A 23,380-nucleotide genomic window follows, 5' to 3' on the forward strand; every position below is an offset into this window, starting at 1 on the left:
CTCTGAATCTAAAGAATCTAGCCAGACTGTGTTTTCTGCCACTCGAGGTAGGCACCGAGGACGTAGTTCCTACAGAGGTTGCTGGAATCAAGGAAGGAGACACAAACATAATTCTCCTTCGAACAACAACTTCAATCAAGAAAACTCAAATCAACGAGTTCCTGTGACCTGCCAATACTGCAGCAAGCACAGTCACACTGCAAAAGACTGTTGGGACATCCTGAAGGCCTTTTCGGCTATGTCCATGCAACAAAGTGAGGACGACTATTGGTACCCTGACACAGGTGTCACCAATCATCTAATGATGAATGAATAATATTTTGCTAATAAATCTCCATATCAAGGGAGTGATTCCATCATGATAGAAAATGGTAAGACTCTTCATATTTCTCATACAGAAGATATGATTCTTTCATTTAGAGGATCTCAGTTCTCCCTAAAGAATGTTCTTCATGTTCCCACAATTGCAAAGAACTTATTATCTGTTGGTCAATTTACTAAGGATAATGACTGTATTTCTTAATTTACCCCATCTCACTTTATTGTTAAGGATCATCAGACAGACAAGATTTGCCTTCGGGGACCGAAAACCAGTGCATGCCTATATTCAATCAAGGCAAGCAGTGACTCATCATTGTTGGCAGCATATGCAAAAAATGTGAATCTTTTGACATATGGCATCGGCAGCTTGGACATGCCAACAAGACAATCATGTGATTCCTTAGATCTAGCAATCTTATTTCTCTTAATAAAGATAGGCAAATAAAAACCTGTGTTGATTGCCTAATTGGAAAGGCTTATAAACAACCATTTGGTCACTCACAATCCAGCAATTCACGGGCTATAGAACTCCTATATGCATATGTCTGAGGTCTTGTGCCTGTGGGTTTTCGAGAAGGATTCATATATTATTTGCTATTAGTTGATGATTACTCAAGGTTTTGCTGGTTATTTTCCATGAAAAATAAATCTCAAGTTTTTTATTGCTTCAAAAATTTTAAGCCCATTGTTGAAAATCAAGTTGGCTTTGCTATTAAATCTTTTCAGTCCGACAATGGTGGTAAGTTTACAAGTTTTGAGTTCAAAAGTTATCTTCAACACTATGGTATATTTCATCACTTCTCATGTCCCCACACCCCTAAACAAAATGGTCTTGTCGAACGCAAGCATCGACACATCATTGAAACTGGTCTTAGCATGCTCAGCGGTACAAATTTAACCCCTGAATACTGGGTTGATGCATTTTGAACAACTACCTACATTATTAACCAGCTGCCAACTCTAGGTCTGAGACGTCGCACACCGCATGAATTCCTTTTTCACCGCAAACCTGATTACTCTCACCTGCACGTATTTGGTTGTCTTTACTACCCTTTACTCACGCCTTATAACAAGTCAAAGTTCCAACCTAAAACTTTACCTTATCTTTTTCTTGGTTATGCATCTTGTCATAAAGGTTATCTCTGTTTTTATTCTCAAACCAGTCGTACATATATATCTCGCCATGTCTATTTTGATGAGTCCTCTTCCTATGGTTCTCAGGCCACTTTGACCTCGTCTTCTCTGTCATCCTCAAACTTACCTCAATGGGACATTTCCCTATCAGTTGCACCAACCATCGCATCTTCCTCTATGCCATCTTCTTCTCCATCTTCATCGGTCCAACCTACTGTGTTTTCTCACTTCGCAAGTCTAAGTTTATCACGGACTCCCGAGTTTATCCCAGACTCTTCAAATCCTTCTCCTGTACTTGTTGTGAACACTATGCTTGATTCACCTTCCTGCTCTCTTGTCACTCTTGCCCCTCACCCATCTCCTACTTCGCCCCCGATCCCTCAGCATCGCCGGACTCTTCCCTGCCCCCTGATGATTCACATTCCATGATCACAAGGTCCATGACTGGATATTTAAAACCCAAATCGTTCACAACCTCCCTCTACCCCCTTGTGTTTACCGGTCTTCATGCCTCTCTTCTTGAATCCAAACCTTCTACCTTTAAACAGGCGTCTCAACTACCCCACTGGCAAAGGGCTATGGCCGTTGAATATGATGCGCTTATATGCAACCACACCTAGAACTTGGTTCTACTGCAATCTCATCTTAATGTCGTCGGCTGCAAAAGGGTTTATTGCATCAAAAGACACTCTGACGATACTATTACGCGCTACAAAGCTCAACTTGTGGCAAAGGGGTTTCATCAGGAGGAAGGCCTCAATTTCTTTGAGATATTCAATCTCGTCATTAAGCCAACTACTATTCGAGTTATCCTCACATTTGTCATCTCCTTCAAATGGGTCATGCGTCAACTTGACTTTAACAATGCCTTTCTCAATGGCTATCTCGATGAAGATGTATACATGAGCCAGCCTCTGGGGTTCGAAGATGCTAAGTTTCCTCATTATGTTTGCAAAATAGACCGCACCATCTATGGTCTCAAGCAAGCCCCTCGGACGTGGTACCAATACCTGAGCACATACTTACACTATCATGGATTTGTCATATCCCAGTCTGATGCCTCACTTTTCATTTATAAAGATCATCATCTTCTCCTCTTTTTACTGGTCTATGTAGACAATCTCATCATCACAGGTAATTCTTCAGCGGCCATCACCTGAGTAGTCACCAATCTTGGCTCTACCTTCTCAGTCAAAGATCTTGAGAATTTGAGTTATTTTCTAGGTATCGAGGTTCGCTATCTCAACCATGTTGTGCACCTGTCTCAACAACTATATATTCTCAATCTACTCAAGAAAGCCTCTATGGTTGATGCCAAGCCGGTGGGCACTTCGATGAGTTTGTCTCTCAAGCTCACCAAAACTAGCACTGCACCCTTTCCAAATGCAATGTTGTTTTGCCGTATTCTGCAATATTTGTCTCTCACTCGCCTAGATATTGCATTCACGGTCAACAAAGTTTGTCAGTACATGCATCAACATCATGAGGATCATTGGTCTGTCGTCAAGCGCATTCTTCACTACTTAAAAGACACTGTTGAATATGGTCTACTTCTCTGTCCGTCTTCCTCTCTTGCCCTTAGTACCTTCTTCGATGTTGATTGTGCATGATGCTTGGATGATCACAAATCCATCAGAGGTTTTGTTGTTTTTTTAGGCAACAATGTTATCTCTTGGTCCTCACGCAAACAATGCACAATTGCTCGATCTAGCGTTGAAGTTGAGTACAAGTCTCTTGCCAGTGCCGCCTCTGACTTGCTATGGTTAAAGTCCTTACTTATGGAACTTGGTGTTCCTCTGCACAATCTACCTGTTTTGTGGTGTGATAATATTGGAGCCTTATTCTTAGTAGCCAATCCAGTGTTTCATGCTCGCACAAAACATGTCGAGAATGACTTTCATTTTGTTCGGGATCACGTTCGCACTGACAATCTTCAAATTCAGCTTATTTCCTCTAGCGATCAACTTGCTTATGGTCTCACCAAGCCATTGTCTACACTAAAGTTTCAAGAATTTTGTGACAAGCTCAACGTGTGTGCCTCCCCACTGAGCTTGCAAGGGGCGTATCAAGATTAGCAGTAACTTCCTCGAGTTACATTTTGAGGATAATGAGTAATTATTATCCATCAACAATTGCTGACAAAACGAGTCATCCATAAATGTTGAGATAACAAGTAATCATCATTCATCAACAAAATGAAAGTTGATCTTTTCCTAAGAACTCGATAAATGCAACTGATTCACCAGTTGTGATAAGGGCTATAATATCGCGTATTTTCACACTTCTTCATTTTGAGATTTTTTGAAAATTTGGCTAAGTATAGAAGAAAAATTGATAGATTCTCGATTTCAGGCGGATGATTTTGAGTCTGGGCTTGGCTCAGGTTTCATTATCAAGGCCTGATTGAGCCACTTAAAATGTGAGAAAGAGTTTTAGTCAACCTTTAAATTCAAGCAAAATTTATGTTATTTTCGAACGAATTTTAGAGGCGAAATTCAAGTTATATATCATTGGACGCGTCTCAAAATTTTGAGTGTAACGGTATAAATCGGGTCGAAATTCATACCCGGAATACAAATGAGTCCGGTTCTGATCCAATCGAGTTGGATCTGACCCGATGTTTGGATCAGACCTAGTCCTTGAACCATAATGAGTCTGAGTCTGGTCTGAACCCACACCGCGGATCTGGTACTAGGATCGGGCCCAGTCCAAGAAGGTGAGGCATACCCGATCCACCCAAAATAGATCTGGATCGGGCCAACCACCGGGTCGGTACACTCGATCCAACTTGGTACCCAGCATAAAAACAGAAACCAGATGGCTTTCGGTTTCTGAGAAAACCGAAAGCCATCAGGTTTTCTCAAAAACCTAATGGCGACCCACGTCGCCCCTCGGCAACCGGTGTCACCCCACGGCGATAGGCCAAAAGGTCTGCCTGCAACGACCACCACCACCATGCCTGACGGTCTCTGGCGACAACCTTGGCGGAAACCACCCTGATCTGATCATCACCGAAGAGGGCAAATGCCCCTTTGACCTCCTGATTGCAGAAAAAGTCACCGACGATGATGTCGGTGAAAAGGCGATGCTCGATGACAGAAGACATTGCCTGCTCCCCAACGACGACCCATGGCTGAAACCCCTCTAAAAGAAACCCATCCAATAAGGGATTTGGGGTTTTGGCAAGCACGACGGTCCGTGATAGCAAAAATATGGCGAGGTCTTAATACAACCAGCTGCGTCGGCGAGGTCGTCAACTATATTCAGCCTCCTCACCTTTTCGGGGAAATCCATCGGCAAGTAATAGTTTTCAACCCTTTTTTTTTTAATATACAGATATGTCGCCGATGGCAACACCTGCCGCCGGGGCTGGCTGTCGCCACCAGCGACCAACCGACAAGGTCACCGATGATAGGGTTCGGCCAAAAAAATGAAAAGAGTCTCCTGATGCCTGCCCGCCATCGGTGATAGTGATTCCACCGACAAAGGCTACGGTGAAGGTCAACGACGAACGCGTCAACCGTCTCCCCTTCCTTCTTGGTTGAAACCGTCTATGCGAAGGGGGAAGACATGAACATCCTCTGTTTTTATAAGCTTTAGCAGAGGAGTAGTAGGATGCTTACTGCAGGCAAATCGAGTTCAGAACATCGTCGATCATCGGTAGCAAAACGGGCATACACACATGCCTGCCCCGATTCTGCTACCCACCGTCTTTGACCGCTATCGTCGTTGGTGCGGGAATGCGACAACAAGCCCGAGTATATGTCAGCAGCAATAACTGGATACGCCGACATCGACGAGCTTAAACTAAATGCTCTCGATACACCCACGCACAGTAGAATGCGTGATGACTATGGGCCCATAACCCAATGTTGGCGTATTTGAATAAATTAAAACCGGAATACAAAATAAGCACGTACCGATAGACACCATAGTCGATGCGATGTGCAGGTGCTCGGCATTCTCCTCAACCTATAGACGCCCACGATGAGCCCAGGCCGCCGGACTCTGAATCCAATGACAATTATGGGCAATAGGCTAGAGGCTAACATTTAGTACTGCTCTCATCGTACAGTCCAGCTCTTTATTTATAGAGAAAGATTGGGGTGGTTACAGAATGTGAGCTCTTCACATTCACGTAACGTCCACCCCACTAACACTCATTTACTGCCTACTAATAGGTTGGACCCAAACTCAAATGTCCAACATTACTTCAGCAAGTTATTTCAAAAAACATCCTCTGGAAAGGAAGAACCAAAGGCGAGCCCAGATGACAATAGCTTACTCCAGGCAGAGCTCACCGAAAAGGAGATTAAGGATGCGGTATTCAGCCTGAATACGGACATCGCCGCTGGAACTGACAGATTCTCAGGTTCTATCTTCCGGAGGTACTGGGAAATAGTGGGCAATGACGTCAATAGAGCCATAATTTTTTTTTTCCATTCAAGAAAGCTATTGAAACAAGTCAATTGCACCCATGTTGTTTTGATCCCTAAGAGGGAAAGGGCGCTCTCCCTATCCCAATTTTGGCCAATTGGTCTATGCAATTTTGTTTATAAAATCACTTGCAAAATCATTGTTGATAGGATGAGGCTCATGATATTTAAAACTGATCTGGCCAAAGCATACGATAGGGTGGATTGAACTTTCTTGGAAGAAACTCTTAAAGATTTTTGGCTTCGATCCTGGTGGACGGACAAAATTATGACGTGCATGAGAACCCCTTCATACGCGATCATAATGAATGGGGAAGCGACTCGTCTGTTTTTGGGAAGCAGGGGCATACGTCAGGGCGACCCAATGTCGCCATACCTATTTCTTCTGATAATGGAACGCCTCTCCAGACAACTCAACTGGCCGGTTTCTCTCAGCCGAATATCCCCTGTGGCGGTTGGTACCTTTCGGTGGGTGGCATTACTCATTCTATGCAGATGATGCGATGTTTTTTATTAGGGACCGTAAGGAATCTCTTAAAATTTTCATTGATAATATGGAGCTATTCGAGGACGCATCCGAGCTCCAGATAAGCAGAGACAAGTCTTCCTTGATCCCATGCAACCTCTCAAGGAAAAACGATGATAATTGCCAACAAATGTGCATTTAGGGCTGCCACTGTTCAAGGAGAGGCTCCGTCACATGCAACGTGAGGGGCTTTTGGCAAATTTTCAATCAAGTATGGACAAGTGGAATAGCAAAAATATATCTATGGCAGCCAGAATCACGCTGATCAAATCCATCCTTCAATCCTTTCCAGTCTACTTGATGGGGTTTTTTCAAATCCCAGCCAATGTTAGCAAGAGAATTGAAAAGTTTATGCGGGATTTTCTATGAAAGGATAATGAGAACCATAAAGCTACTCACCTCCTGCAATGAGAGCATATATGCAAACCGCTGGACAAAGGAGGCCTGGGTATCCGGAGTGTGAGTGAAATAAACAGAGCATTCTTGGCTAAGCATATATGGAAACTGTACAAAAAGCAGCAGCATTCGGCCTGGGGTTAGCTCATAAGATGTAAATGTTTAAGGAATCGATATGGGTTTCAGAACTTGGTTACAAAGGCTCATATGGTTGGCAGGGAATCCTGCAAACTCCAAGAAGGATTCATAATCTAGTTAACTGAAAGATTGGTAAAGGAGATCAGATCGAATTTTGGTTCGACCCTTGGTGTACGGGAAGGGTGTCTCATTTATCACCTCCCGTGGAACACGCACCAAGTCATGTACCACAGTCTTAGAGGGATCAAAGTCTGTGAATTATTGGAACCTGACAAGGAACAAATTCTCAGAATCCTCGAATCTGTCAAAGACTATTGTCCATGGCCAACGAGGCCTTAGGGTGCTTGACAGTCTAGGAAACATTGGGAAATATGGTATGAGCTTGATTCTAAATAAATGACACAAATTAAAATTAAGGGAAATGGAAACTGCTGCTGGTTTCATCTACAGTTTCTGCCTTGATCTTAGGCCCTGACTCACCCTTCAAGATGAACCGCATGATTGCGAATATGATTCCTGCTGACACAACCGGAGCTCCGCTTGGCTTGACTAGCAGGGGCTCCGCTTGTCTAGTAGGAGCAGTTAGTGCACGTCACCTTGTGTTGGGACGCAGCAAGTTCGAATCCCAATGGTATAATTATATAACTGGTAGGGGTCTGCCTAAACCCAGCTTTCTCTGTCAAAAAAAAAAAAGTCTTTGGTAAACTAAACCCAAGGCGACCCAAAGAGGTTGCAACTGATACATAGTGGAAATTTTGCCAGTAGTAACCTTTCTGCACATAGGATGGAGGTAAATATTGCTTTAAAGCCAACAACACTCGATTTGCCAAACACTTAATTTCTTTTGTGCACAACTCTGTTTTGAACATCAATGCTTTACGAATCTCAATAGCAAAAGCATTTTCCACCACTTTCATGGTCTGATAACAAAAGATATTTCACCACTTCACTGTGGAATGTGTCATATAACTACTGCAAAAGATTGAGCAGAACCAATGGAGACCATCATTATGTTCCCCCTCCCCCCCCCCCCCCCCCAAAAAAAAAAGAACGGTTTGTAGTTTTATTTTCTCTTTTTCAGATAGTAAAGTGATTTTTGTCAAAATCACGTAGGTTTCCAGGATGGTAATCTGTCACAGCGGCATGGTGTTTTAGCAGCGTGCCTCTGGTGACACGAATGGGCATAGATTCGTACGGCCATTATTTTATAAATAAATTGTATTACTTTTAATAATATTTCAATAGAAACATTTTTAATATTTAAATATTAAATGCTTAGTTTTTTTATTGATTAAAGAATAAAGTTTTTTTTTGAAAAAAAATTCAAACTTTGCGAGTCAAATCCATATATCCTGCCTTTGCGGCTTAGAAGGTAACACTATCGTTTTGAATGAAACAAATGCTCTCTCTCTCTCTCTCTCTCTCTCTCTCTCTCTCTATATATATATATATATATATATATATATATATATATATATATATATATATATATATATATATATATATTAATGGGTAGGTGTCCAATGCTTTTAGTGTTGGGTTCATCCTGCGCATAAACAACAAACAGAAAGAAGGCATACCTGATGCCGACATCGCTGAACCGGGATCGATGGCTGGCGGTGGTTGGAGCAGGGGAAGCTAGTGGTGGTGGCTGGAGCAGGGAAAAGCTTCTCTTCAGCCGGACTGCTGCCCTCCACGAGCGCAGGCTGCTGGATGCAGTCGATGAGCAGGATCAGTTCTCTTACCGGATGGAAAAACATCGGATAAAAGGTAAGGCTCTCGACCTGTTTTTTCCTTTCTGTTTTTTCTTTGTATTTTTTTTGTATTTCTCTATATTCGAGGGTCGCTCATGATACCCCTTTTTATAGGTACGGAGTGAGAATGGTTTGCGTAACCGTGTTCCCCTTGATTTTGTGCAAGTTTATCGAAGGGAGCATCTTCCGTGGGGATGTTATCCACATCATGGGTATAACCACCACCACTTGTGGTGGTTTATCCCAACATTCTTCCACTTGTTCCGATGATAAACCCTTAACCAGAAAACTTTATGGGAATGACTTGATGAATAGATTGGCCTTTATTATCTATTCTATAGATCCTTAGTTGAATCTCTAATCCTTATGAGATTAACAACAAACAAGTAATAACGAGAATCAATGAACTAAATTTGATCACTTTATTCATATGCATATGTCAAAAAGAGTTTAACAAACTCATCCTCAATACATGTTCGAAATATAATTCTGGTGCTAGCCCTTTAATAAGAGGATCAACAATCATTTTTTGGGTACCAATATTAACAATATGTATTAGATGATTCTTTGTCATTTCTTTAATAGCAAAGTACTTTAATTTCATATGCTTACATGATGTAATACTTTTATTGTTATTTGAAAAGAACACCGCAGCTTCATTATCATAGTAGACCTTCAGTGGCTTTTCAATGGAATTGATCACCTTTAACTGTAATATGAAGTTCTTCAACCATATGGCCTGCGAGGTAGTCTCGTATAATGCTATGAATTCTGCCTCCATGGTGTGAGTAGTAATGGTCGTCTGCTTCTCACTCCTCCAAGACATCGCACCCCTAGCAAGTAAGAAGACATAATCAGTAGTAGACTTTCTACTATCAATGCATTCTTCTAAGTCCGCATTTGAGTAGCCAATGACCTCGAGGTGATCAATTTTATGATATGTCAACATATAGTCTTTTGTCCCTTGCAAATACCGGAAGACTTTCTTGACAACCTTTCAATGAGGTAGACCTGGGTTAGACTGAAATCTACTAAGTACCCCTACTGTGAAAGAGATATTTGGACGAGAACAAGTATACATGTATTGCAAGTTGCCAACAAGTGATGCATATGGATAATCACTCATCAGTGGTTTGTCAATATCGTCATGTAGACAATCCTTTAGGCTCAGCTTGTCATCTTTTGATATGGGTGTTGAATTAAGAGAAAAATTTTCCATCCTATATTGCTTTAACACCTTATTTATATAGGATCTTTAGGAAAGGCCTAAAAAACCCTTTGCTCTGTCTCGACGGATCTCAATGCCAAATAGATAAGCAGCCTCATCCATATCTTTCATATTAAAATGTGATGCAAAAAACTGTTTTGTCTCTGAAAGCAACTTTATATCGTTGGTTGCAAGCAAAATGTCATCCACATACAACATCAATATAATGAATTTACTCTCACTTTCCTTAAGGTATATATATTGATCAATAATATTTTCTATAAACCCAAAAGTCACCATGACTTGGAAAAATTTAATATATCATTGTCGGGAGGCTTGTTTAAGTCCATATATTGATTTGTTAAGCTTACAAACCAAATGATCATCTTCAGATAAACCAAGAGGTTGTTTCATGTATACCTCTTCATTTAGATCTCCATTGAGGAACATTGTTTTTGCATCCATCTGATGTAGCTCCAAGTCATAATGAGCTACGAGGGCCAAAATTATTCTCATTAACTTTTTAGTTGAGACAAAAGAAAATGTCTCATTATAGTCAATGCCCTCTATCTGGATGAATCCTTTAGCAACCAATTTTGCCTTATGTCTCTCTATGTTACTTTTGGAGTCCTTCTTGGTCTTAAAGACCCATTTACACCCTACTAGTTTTACTCTCTTAGGTAACTCGACAAGATCCCACACTTGATTCTTAACCATAGAGTCTAACTCTTCTTTCATAACTTTTATCCAGTGTATAGATTGTTTGTTTTCCACAGCTTTCATAAAGGTCAACGAGTCATCATCTATATCTATAAAATCACCAAGCTCTTGAAGGTACACCACATAATCAGGATGTATGGCAGATCTTCTAATTCGTGTGGATCTTCAAACAGGTCGTTCTTCAGGCTCAAATTGAACCTGATCATTTTGTTAATGCTCTTCTGCATTGTCCATAATAGGTTCACTTTGGATTTATGCATCAACAACCGGATGATCAACCACATCATCATTAGGAATTATAATGTGGTATCTTTCGGTTAGGGATGACAGTGAACCAGGGACAATGGGCCCCTGCCCTGCCTTGCCCTGTTTGGACCTGGGATGAAGGGCATGAAACAAGGATGGAGGCAGGGATGAAGGTTAAAATCTATCCCCGTGCGGGGATGGAGGCAGGGATGGACTTACAATTTCCCCTGTCCCGTCTGTCCCCATCTCAATCCCCGCCTTTCCCCACCCTGCCCTGTCCCAAATCCTTTAAGGAATGACTATAGACTGAGGGGAAACGGGGCCCCGCCCCGCCTCACCCCCGTTTGGACCGAGGATGAAGGACATGAAACGAGGATGGAGGCGGGGATGAAGGTTCAGATTTTGAAACGGGGCGGGGCTGAAGACCTTGTCCTCTGCTCTGATCCCCTGCCATCCCTACTTTCAGTGTTTTTCTTAACAGGTGATGAAACTGAATCTTATACATCCTCAAAACCAAGGTTTTGAAGTGCACTTAATCCTACTGAACCATCTTTTAGGAATTTTGTCTTATCCATTTCAACAATCTGTGGTGAATGAGATGGGCAATAAAACATGTATGCTTTTGATCTCTCTGGATAACCAATGAAATATCCACTAGTTGTTCTTGGATCAAAGGCTTTAATGTGGGAGTTATACAACTTAGCCTTTGTTGGACATCCTCATATGTGCATATAAGACAGTGATGGTTTTCTACCTATCCACAACTGGTAGGGAGTTTTAGGCACAGATTTCGTAGAAATCTTATTCAAAATATGCACAGCAGTCCTTAAGGCTTCACCCCACAACTTTATGGGAAGTGTTGAATAATTCAACATGGCCTTGATCATTTCTTTAAGCGTTTGATTTCTTCTTTCAGCTACATCATTCTGGTAGGCACTACCAGGCATGGTATACTGAGGCATAATGCCTTTCTCTTTGAGAAAACACGCTAATGATCCTTCCCTTTGCCCTATCTCAGTAAACCTACCATAATATTCGCCACCTCTATTAGCTTGACTATTTTAATAACTTTATTGGTTTGTTTCTCTACTTCTTTCTTAAATTTCTTGAACATCTAAAAGACATCAGATTTTTTAAAGATCAAGTAGATGTACGTATACCGTGAATAGTCATCAATAAAAGTAAAAAAATATTTTTTGCTTGTGTAACAGGGAAAAAAGGGTTCACATACATTTGTATGGATTATCTCTAATATCTCACTACTACGTTTGGCACCCTCTTTATATGTATTTGTATGCTTAGCCTTTATTCAATCAACACACAAGTTATTATTAGTAAAATCTAGAGATTTCAATATTTCTTCATTTACAAGTCTCTTTATTCTCTTTTCAAAGATATGACCCAACCTCTGATGCCAAAGCATGTAGGATTTATCATTAATCATGCTACATTTATTCTCAACCAATGTGTATTCAGAAGTCAAAGACTTCTGAGTTTGGATCTTCACGTTTAATTTGTATAAACCATCATAAACTAATACAAAACCAATTTCAATAGAATTTCTGTAAATGAAAACTGCATCGGGCCTGTCAGCTTCCGACGACAATTCCTCCCACCTCACCTGATGATAGAGGGGGAAAGAATAAAAAAGGGTTTTAAAACCCTTATGTTGCACGTTGTTGGACGAATGTCGACGATCTGGCGAAAGCAATCCCCTTTTTCAGCGACTTCCCCTGATGACGGTTGAAGCTCCTGCAGCCCGACGACCATAAGTAAAAACCCGATCCAGTTTTTTTTTTACTTTGTTGCCCCACGGCGACAACCGCCGTCTACCGTTGACACCCATGTTTCCCATCGGCGACCTGTTGTCGACTGCTAGCAACGTCGTCCTATGGTGACTCTGCTCTGCCGAAAAAACATTGTCGCCTCATGGCGACAGTCGTCAAAAAAATGTCATCGCCTGCGCAACTGAAGCGTGGTGGGCCCATAACCCATTGTTGGGTTCATCCTGTGCATAAACAACGAACAAAAAGAAGGCGTACCTAATGCCACCATCGGTGAACCAGGATCGATGGCTGGCGGTGGCTAGAGCAAGGGAAGCTATTGGTAGTGGCTGGAGTAAGGGAAAGCTTCTCTTCTGCCGGACTGCTGCCCTCTACGAGCGCAGGTTGTTGGATGCGGTCGATGAGCATGATCTTTTTCCTTACCGGATGGAAAAACACCAGATGAAAGGTAAGGCTCTTGACCTATTTTTTTATTTCTGTTTTTCCTTTGTATTTTTTCTGTATTTCTCTATATTCAGGGGTCGCTCATGATACCCCTTTTTATAGGCACAGAGTGTGAATAGTTTGAGTAATCGTTTCACCTGATTTTGTGCAAGTTTATCGAAAGGATCATCTTCTATGGGGATGTTATCCACATCATGGGTAACCACCACCACTTGAGGTGGTTTATCCCAACATTTAGTGCCTAACAACTGCCTACCACCAGTGGACGGGGTTTTCAGATTGTTTTTCAACAATCTAATCCTAAGATGTGTTATGCATGATCGATTTGCTAGGAAATCACACTTGGATCATGTTTTTTTTTTTAGGAATTTTTTTTTTAAGCATTGAATAATTTTTTTAAATTATAGATATTGATTTTTGAATCTTATAAAAACCTAACTTGGTGTGGGAATCAAACAATCCAAAAGTTTATTCTCATAAAATCAAACATGTAGATCGCATAAAAAAAATAGAAACAATCTTTCCAAAGCTCGGTGTGCAGTAGGCACAAAAAGCATTAAACACCTACTCATCTCTCTCTCTCTCTCTCTCTCTCTATATATATATATATATATATATATATATATATATATATATATATATAGGCACACACTTTAGCACTTGAGCTGTCCATATGCATGGAAGGTTTTGGTCAATTTGAATAAATATTTGAACGTTCACAGGTCCCCCATTCAACAGTTTTAGGTTGAATTTCCAATACATCATCAATTTGGCCTTTCACTTTCAGTGGAAAATTCATTTTTAATACCTTCAAATAAATTGGAGTGGTTGGATAGTGGAAGTACAATTCGAGAATCCGACTTGAGGAGCAACCACTATCTCGGTTGCCCTTAAACTATAGTGAAATCCTATTCTACCTATATTTGCATCCAGTGGACCAATTGAACCACAATTCCAAGAGACAACAGTGGGATCAAGAATTTGAAGTCCTTTTACAATGGCTGGTAATTTTCATCACGTAAAGTATGAAAGTGTCTAATCACCCACTGAATTTTGTGGTCCTTTGCTTCATAACAGAGACAGACTTTTGTCTCACCACATACTGAACTTTGTGGTACTTTATTTTCAACAAGGGGAGCCTATATCCCTAGATATGTTATTTAAAACTTGTGTGCCTAAATAATTTAAATGTAGACACCGACAGCAAAGTAAATAAATCTATTTGCTAGGGTTTGCATCTCCAATGCACACTTTCATTTCAATGCTTTTGGTGGTTGAACTCCACAATGCAAAATAGGGTATGATGACAATACAGTATAAAAAAGGGCCTGGAGATGCATTCAACTTTTAAGCAGTTGGTGGTGTAGCTCTTGATGGAAGTCACCACGCCCCTCCTTGAGAGAATAGAATAAAGGTTCCATCTACATCACATAGGGAAACAACCCTTTGCCCACACTACCATAAATTATATAAAAAATCTCACCCATGATCACATTATCAAAGGACTTCCTAAAGAGATGAGTCAAACACACAGGAATCTAGTGTGAGAAAAAAATGTGCAAAGATCAGTATCTAGGGATAAGTGGGGTGCCCACTTATGCTAGAATATAAACATAGGAGATGAAAGTGGCAAGGCTTTGTGCACAGAAGCAACAGGAAATAACATAAAGAAAAGGCAAAAGTGATAACTGGGCATTGTCAAAGAGATCACATGGTGGAGCTCTGCCAGTCTGGGTAATTGGGAATAAAATACTTGGGCCATGGTCACCTTTGCTAAGGTGGACCAAATATTCATGTGGGTCAGGAATACTCATCCACCCTACAGATGAGGAGGGTACCTAGTGAAGCATTATTTGTTTATCTGATTCGTTGTCTCCCAAGATAGTCTTGGTGTCCTTCCTGTTTTAGTGGTCACCGATTTGGTTGAGTGCTACTTCAAAAAGTTGGGGAGCATAAAGAAAAGGCAGATATGAAGAGGGCACATTTTCTTTTTTTCTTACTATATCTTAAGACATCAATTATACACACACAGACACTTACACACACGAACACACATATACACATAAATATTTTGAAACTAATGAAGGTACAAAACTACTGAGCTGAAAATCAAAGGTGAAAGTTGTATCGACTCAAACTAAGCTTGTAGATGTGTTCAACATGATTTGTTTGCTAAGAATCAGACATTGAATCATGTCTTTTGACCTAAAATATATATTTTTTGAGTTGTGAAGTTTTCATACATTATGAGCCGTTGATTTTTAAAGTCCTTGATAAACCTGCTTACATGTCACAATCACATGTTTCAAAATCTACTCCGGACTAGACAAACTATGTCGATCATATTTGTAAGGTCTAACTATTAATAAAAATATAAATTCTTGGAAAGAACACAATGTCTCCTAAATAGTTTTGTCTCTTCATTAGTAATATATATATATATATATATGATAAATATTTATTACTATCTATGTTCAATCTATTTGGGAAATCACATATGCAAGTTGCATCTATACACGATTTGACCTCACAGATGTGTGGAGCATGTTCTGTTTGCTATATATTTTTTCAATGTAAAAATATGATTTTTAATTCTTAAAAATTTGGCACATTGTGCGCCATTAATTTTTGAAGCCCTTGGAAAACCTACTTGCATGTTGTAAATACATGATCCAAAACTTATTTTCTACTAAACAAACCATGTAAATCATATCTTATAAGTTGCATCCACAAAAAAATTGCGGAAAAAGTTGAAAGAAATAGTGTTTTCAACTAGATTGTATGTACAAACGATTGTAGCAAATATTTATCGAGAGAGAGAGATCCCAAAGTCGGATGGCCATCCCCTAAAGCAAACACACTTAGTTGAATGTGCCCCTCACTCAAAAGTCAGAACAACATTCGAAGACAAGCAAAGCAATGAAAAAGAGAGAATTAATTCATGAGGAAGGTGTGGAGTATATTGGCATCTTATTTAAAGTTTTAAATTACCACAAACTTTCCTACGTTCCTTGCTTTTTAGGTCTGCCCCCACCGCAACCATAGAAGGGAAAAGGTAAGGTTGGAATTCTGTCATCGGAAACCCAACTTGTTTAGCAACAACCAATGCATCACTTCCTTAAAAATACAGTCCTCGTGTCACAACGATTCGAATCGAGAAAGCTAGTGGGTGACTAATTCTCCGTTTTACCTTTTTTTTTTTAATCTCCAACCTCTACATGTGATTTCATGGCCTTTATTAAAGTGAAATGAGTGACATTTCAGTTAACAGGTTTATTATTATTATTATTATTATTATTTGTGTCTTGCTTAGATCAACATCAACCTAACTTGCCGAGTTTGTTCTAAAGAATATATTATATACTTATCCTAAGAGGTATCACCAGTAGTTGTAGATAAGGGTGTCAATGGGTCAGGTTTACCCCGACCTGACCCGTACCAAACCCTATAGGGTTCAGGTATGGTGATAAATAAGAAGACCCGATTAAGACCCAGGTCCAGATCCGAAGGTCCGATTAATACATGAATCCGGGTATAGTTTGTGAAATTTTATACCAGACTCAGCCCCAACCTGATTTCCGATTAAGACCCGCAATTTTTCAATATAAAAATGATAAAAAATATTATTTTACTGGGTATGGCCCGAATCTAGTTCTTATGGGTCTGGGTATGGTTTCTCTTATGATGGGTGTGATTAGACCCGGGTTTGGACCCAGTCCAGGTCTGATTCCACCTGGGTCCGAACCAAACCTGACCCGTTGCCACCCCTAGTTGTAGAAGAGGTGGATTTCTAATAGTGGCAGACTTGTGCATAGCCTTTCAATCTTAGTATGCTAAGAACCAATCTTAACATGCTAAGAGAAAAATATTGATTTGGGAGTGGGAGTACATTATTGACCGCAATTTGATGATGGTGATGTTGATTTCTTCTAATTTTGCTTTATATATTATTAAAGATGAATATTTCCAACCAACTTATATTTATCAAACGGGAAGAATGGCTCTACCGCCATTGTAGCTATTTTAAGAAATTCAAGATACTCATAAGTCATCTCCTTAGATTTAGGACTTGGTTGTCATTTTAACAGATACATCCGTTAGATCTTAAACTTTTCAAATGAAGGCTGTTCAATCTTGAAAACTTGACAAAGTCAAAACCAAGATATGCTTCACCCATTAAAAATAAAAATCCAAAAAATCGGAAACTAACAAAATTTTTACTTAATGTAGGAAACATTCACCCATAAAATTGTAAATTAGGAGTTACCTTCTGCATCTTTTTTTAGAAAATCATTATCAATAGAAATCTTTGAAAACATTGGCAATTCAGTTTGCTGTTCCTAAGATATATAGGAACTAATTGTTTGCAGGTTGACTGCTTCTACAATCCATCTACCATTTGGAGAATGCAACCTTTTGATTATCGACTTTCCATCTTATGAACCATAAAAACAGTGACTCATTGCAATGTTTTACCCGTTTTTTTTTTACTGTTTTACATTTCAAACATATAAGGTATTGATTGTGAATAGGGCAAAATGATGCACATGCATGGTCATACTATTAGAGACACTTGCTTATTTATGCTTGAAATCTTTATGGAGTTACAGGCTGGGCCTGTAACTTATAGGTATCTTTCAAAAAGAGCATTAATTTATTTACTTTTCTTAAATAATCACTCGCAAGAAATTGTTTCACGTCACCAACATTTATTTGTTTCATTTTTTTTTTCGACAGACATTTATTTATTTCATTAGTTATCAAAAAACACCACCAATTAATTATATGAGTCAGCCAAAGTATAAGTTACTCTTTTTTCCCTAAACGGCCAACTTGCTTATATTTACTCATTATTTAAATGAATAAAGAGTTGTTAATTACCATTAAAAAAAAGGAAAAAAAACAGATAAAAAGGGAGAAGTGGAAGGGAAGAAAAGATCTCCCAATTTGTGGTCTCTCCCCCCTATAAGTAAGCACCCAAATAGCGAAATCCAGTTGGATGCTTTTTCGCCCTTCACCGTTCTATCAACGATGGTGCCATGCAGTACGCCGATTCGTAAGGCACCTCACTCTTAAAATCTCTCAAAGGAACGATCCAATCTATTCCGTTCCCTCTCTATCCTATTATTAACCATCTTCGAAATCACAGCCGAAAGGCTAAAAAGCCACCACTCTGTCTCCCTACCCTCTTCTTCCTCTCCCTTATTCTTCCTCGAATCTGAAGGGAAGAAAGAGAACCAAACCTTTGTTTTCGCTTCTTCTGCTCGGAAACAGAATACCCATTTCCTCTTTTGCTCTGACAGGATCGTTTCCAAACACGAAGAGACCAATTCCTCTTTTGCTCCTCGGTTTCCCTGGAAAAGGAGAGCGACCCACTTCGTTATTTGCCGTTTGGAAGAAAACTCAATTCTCCATTTCCGTTGGTTTTCCATGTTTTTGCAACCGTGCGAAGCTTCCAACAATCCATTAATGGCGGAAATCACTAGCAGGTACGGTTTTTCTTTTCCTTTTTTCTTCGATTTCGACTCTTTTTTCTCTCTTTTTTTCAATTCGTCATTGGTGATTCTAATAGAACGAGTGTTTCTGTTTGGTCGATTCAGGAATTTCGTGAACCCAATCGCAGGATTTCCTCTGCAAGAAAGCCAGAGTTTCCCTTCAAATCTCGCTCCTTTCTCACACCAAGGTGAGGGAAAAAAATGTAAAAAAATCAGATTAAAATTAGCGCCAAAAGTATATTTAGATTACGAAAATAACCTTTCTCTGATGGCAATTCCCAAGGACAGTTTCGTCATTATGCGGAAAACGAGTTCTGCGTGATTCATGCAACCAACGCTCCAAGCCTCTTCGGTAGCGATGGCGTCACCGACGTGGCTCGCATAAAATGACGATAATGCCCTTCCGATCTCAGTGGGCATGTTCGCAATTTTGAGAAAACTCCCGAAGTCCCGGGAATTCATTTTTTTGCTCATGACCATTCTCGTCATTTTCTTCTGTAATCGAAAAGGTTCGTTTTTTTTGGGGGGGTGGAATTCAGGCCTGAATCCGATCGTGGAGAAACCCGCCGCCGACTTCTCCTGCTGTTTTCCGGAGTCTAAGAAGCGCGGGAGGGACGAATTCCGGTCGGTCTTTGACCGGGAGATTTTGGTCAAGGTCCAGAGGCAATGCCAAGAGCTCGACCGATTCGTCGCCCTCCACGTAATCTCTCTCTCTCTCTTCAGTAGTTCAATTTTTATTAATTGTCAAATTTAATTGGGTAGAAATAGTGATGTGGGTACGGATACGGACGCATCGTTTGAAAGACGTTGCTACTTAATACCCACTCCGCCCTATCTACCCAGATGACCAAAAAGCTCACGCCAATCTCACTAACGACCATCGTTTCAATTTTTTTTAGTGAAGTGATTCTCTTTTTTTTAGATCGGTTGCTATGTCTTCACTCTCTCTGTAATTGGAACTATAAAAACAGGCGGAGAAGACGAGGGCGGAACTGGAGGAGAAGAGGAGGGTGTACTGGAGGCTGGTGGCGTCAGCGGTGGAGGTGGGGATGCAGCGGATGCTGAGGGGGAAGGAGGAGGAGATAGAGAGCATGAACAGGAGGAACAACGCGCTGGAAGAGAGGGTGAGTGCGCTGCTGGTGGAGGGTCAGCTATGGCGGAGCCTCGCCCTCTCCAACGAGGCCACCGTCGCCGCCCTACGCAGGGACCTGGAGCTCCTCCTCCTCTCCAACCCCACCAACAACAACGCCAAGCCAGCTCCGGCCTTGCTGGAGGAGGGCCAGGGAGACAACGGCGGGTGCTGCAACCCCCCAGCCGCTGCCAACGCCGCCTCCGACGACGCCCAGTCGGACTGCGACGGAGGAGGGCAGCAGAGGAGGAGGTGGTGCAGGATGTGCGAGAGGAAGGAGGTGTCGGTGCTGGTGCTTCCGTGCAGGCACCTCTGCCTCTGCACCGACTGCGACTCCGCCTCGGAGGCATGCCCGCTCTGCCTCACCCCCAAGACCGCCACCGTTCAAGTCTTCATGTCTTGAACCTGAACCGACTGACTGATTCTCTCTGTGTCTCTCTCTCTCTCCCTATGTGCTTAGAGGAGAAAGGAAATTCATTTTTATTCGTTGAAAATAGGATAAAAATACGTTGAGGGTATCAACCTTTTCTCTGATTCGTCTTTAAAAACAAATTTTCGATTTTATACGTTTAAATGTGTTTGTTTTGATGTTTTTTTTTTTTTCATTTTTACTCGGAGAAACTCCGCCCTGGTTCAGCGACTAACAGTTTCTGTCCGACTTAAAACTCCTAGACTGCTCTTCCCACTACGCCCATGTTATTACTACGGTGGTGGAACTGATTTATGGGTGGGATTGCTGCCAGAAACGTGACTCGGCATAACCGGGTTCAGTCCCAGACTTTAACCTTTAACGTGACTCGGCATAACCGGGTTCAGTCCCAGACTTTAACCTTTAACGTGACTCGGCATAACCGGGTTCAGTCCTGGAACCGATTTAACCCGAACACGCAAACGGGTTCTACCTATAGTTGGAGTTGGAAAGTATTGGTTGGGTTCGTATCACCATGTTGGGGGCATTTTCGTCATCGAGGTGGTAATTTGTCTGGTGTACGGTCGCCGTAGAGAGCCGACGTACAGATGCTACGGAGTAAAAAAGCCGGAATATGTTTTTGGTGAATGACGAATGTATCCTTTGTGGGTAAAGGGTGCGGTCGGGTTTGGTTCGGACCCAGGTGGTACCAGACTTGGACTCGGCTTTTGGGTATGGTATCGGATCCAGACCCGGATATAATCGGGTCGACTATAAGAAAAAACGGACCCATACCCGATAAGAACTGCATGAACCAGACCCGAACCATACCTGGTAAAACCATATTTTTTATCATTTTTACATTGAAAATTTATGGGTCTTAATCAGAACTCCGATCATGTCCGTGTCTGGTATAAAATTTCACAAACTATACCCGGGTCCATGTATTAGTCGGACCTTCCAGTCTGGACCTGGATATTAATTGGGTCTTATTATTTATAACCTTACAGGAGCCTATAGGGTTTGGTTCGGGTAAATCTGACCCGTTGATACCCCTAGTAAAGGGTCGCTGCTCGTCCCGTACTTGGTGCTGGTATGTGCATGTGCGTGTGTTCATACAACGAGCCCACCCAACTCAGACCCGTCTAGTCTTGGTTCACCGGGTTTTGGAGAATGACCGCTCCGGACAAGACTCGACCTGTTTATTTATCGGGTTGCCCTTGAGCCTGGTTCTTAATAGATCTTGGTTTTAAAAGTAGCTCTTGACCTGGTACGTTGGCTCATAGACAGTGCTCATGGAGAATCAAGAATTAGTTGTCTTGGCCATTGTTGTCAGTGTCGTGGCCGGCCTGAATGTGGGTATTTGTGTCATTTGGGAGCAAAATTGATGCACAACGAGCCGATCAGGCTTGTTTTTTAAATGTTTCTAAAAAAGGTTAAAACAGTTTTAACATTATTTTAATATTTTATTGAACGTGTTATCTGCTGGTTAAAAATTGGCCCATTCGGTTTTGAATCTGAATCCGTTTTGAAAATCGATTCAAGCATGACCACATTGGTCTTGGCAATTCTTCTCTCTCTAACCTATGTTTAGGTAGTGACCCAGGGTTGTCTTGGTAATATTCATGCAGAAAGAATAACTGATTAGAGTTATTTGCAAGACTCGGGAAGAAAGTCTATGAATGTAGTTCTCCAGACAATATGTACCTGTCCTCCTTTAGTTGGTGTTGGAAAGGGATTTAGGTTTTGGAATCTACTGATTTAGTGGATGAGAACAGAGAGGTAGGGTCTACAGATGAATAATGTCTATGATTGGTGTAGCCAAATGCGAGATACATACCTCCGCTTGTCTGTCACGAGCAGTTAGTGCACGTCACCTTGTGTTTGTGTTGGGACGTTGCAAGTTCGAATCCCAATGGGCCTAACCCCAGCTTTCTCCGTCAAAAAAAAACAATGCTAGATATACAACTTAAGACCATTTAATTGCATACCAACAAAACAACAAATTTAAAGAAAACAAACCTACTGCACCTTTTTCCCTTTATTCTTAGTTTGTATGGCATGACCTTGTTATTCACATGGCAGCAAGACAGTGTGGGTTTGAAGTTTTACAGTGCCTGTAATGGGCTTATTTTTTTCAATAAATCAGTGTGGTGCGACGATCATTTGTTACCGTCACAAGCCTTTTTATCGTTCTGTTACGGGCATAGAATGCTTCGCAAACCTGCGACGCACCAAGCTACCCAACCTGATCAGCGAATCATTTCCATTGGCCCTGTACACCATCCCGTGCACAATTGTTTAGCCAAAGCTGATCAAGCGTATTTTCAAAGACGCATTCCATGTAGTCCATGTCGCTTAGTGCATAGTTGTCCCATACCAGCTATCACTTCCGAAAGATGCACAAACTTTTTCTTAGCCTTTCGTGCCATGAAGCGTATTGCAGCTCCATGAACACAATATAACAAAACCTCACCACTGAAGGAGCAAGACCTTGCAGCCCCCAGTTCGAAGACCAATTGATGATTGAACATCATAGCGAAATGCATCACCCAGACTCATTCGCCTGTGCCTAGGCATTCAATCGCCTAGCCCCAAGTCACCATACTCGGTTGAAATCAACTAATGTGATCCCTGGGAGAATTAGCCTTACCCCACACGCACCCCCGTGCATCTAACCGCTATGCGTGGGAAGCTCTTACAAGCCGAAATGTCCTTAATCAAATCCTCAAATGCAACATCCTCTGATCTGCTAGCACTGCTTAACCAAACAATGCTCCACATTTGTGTCACCATACAACGATGCACTAGCGCTGATATCATTGCTTATCGCGTATGGTGCTATCATCGCGCATTCTTACCCTCGATCCGTTTCTCACTTTGTAGAGCTCCGCACTACACATGCCCTATTCTGAAGGCCCGGTCCAGGACATTCTCTCCCACCCAAACCATTATTGTCCTTGACAATGTCGGTTCTAGTGAGAATACAATCTTAACTGATATGCCAATTTTTTTTTGTAATTATCTTTGGTTTACTTCTTTTCTTTATCCTACTCAACTTATTCTGGATTACATCCACCACCATCGCAACCTTTAACACGTCAAGTTTCATTCCTTTAACGCATATCTGGTCGCTTAGACAATGGTCTTCTGCTTTATCAACATCGAGCATTCTCTACTCATGAGACCCTAGTGCAGTCTCAAACACAAATGGGTCATCCTCGCCTACATGATAAACTTG

The 23,380-nt window shown here is 41.2% G+C and overlaps 1 protein-coding gene across 1 annotated transcript; it reads left to right on the forward strand.

The window, feature by feature from the left end:
* The first annotated feature begins 18,102 nt into the window (after nt 1–18,102).
* On the forward strand, nt 18,103–20,252 carry LOC149845435 (putative BOI-related E3 ubiquitin-protein ligase 3). The gene is made up of 4 exons (XM_089997622.1): nt 18,103–18,595; nt 18,707–18,789; nt 19,141–19,301; nt 19,573–20,252. The coding sequence occupies exons 1-4, from the start codon at nt 18,537–18,539 to the stop codon at nt 20,131–20,133; spliced, it is 864 nt and encodes a 287-aa protein (XP_089853748.1). The 5' UTR covers nt 18,103–18,536; the 3' UTR covers nt 20,134–20,252.
* The last annotated feature ends 3,128 nt before the right edge of the window (nt 20,253–23,380 follow it).

This window comes from Nuphar pumila, chromosome 2, assembly GCF_984573655.1.
Source record: "Nuphar pumila chromosome 2, dmNupPumi1.hap1.1, whole genome shotgun sequence".
In the NCBI taxonomy this organism is placed as follows: Eukaryota; Viridiplantae; Streptophyta; class Magnoliopsida; order Nymphaeales; family Nymphaeaceae; genus Nuphar; species Nuphar pumila.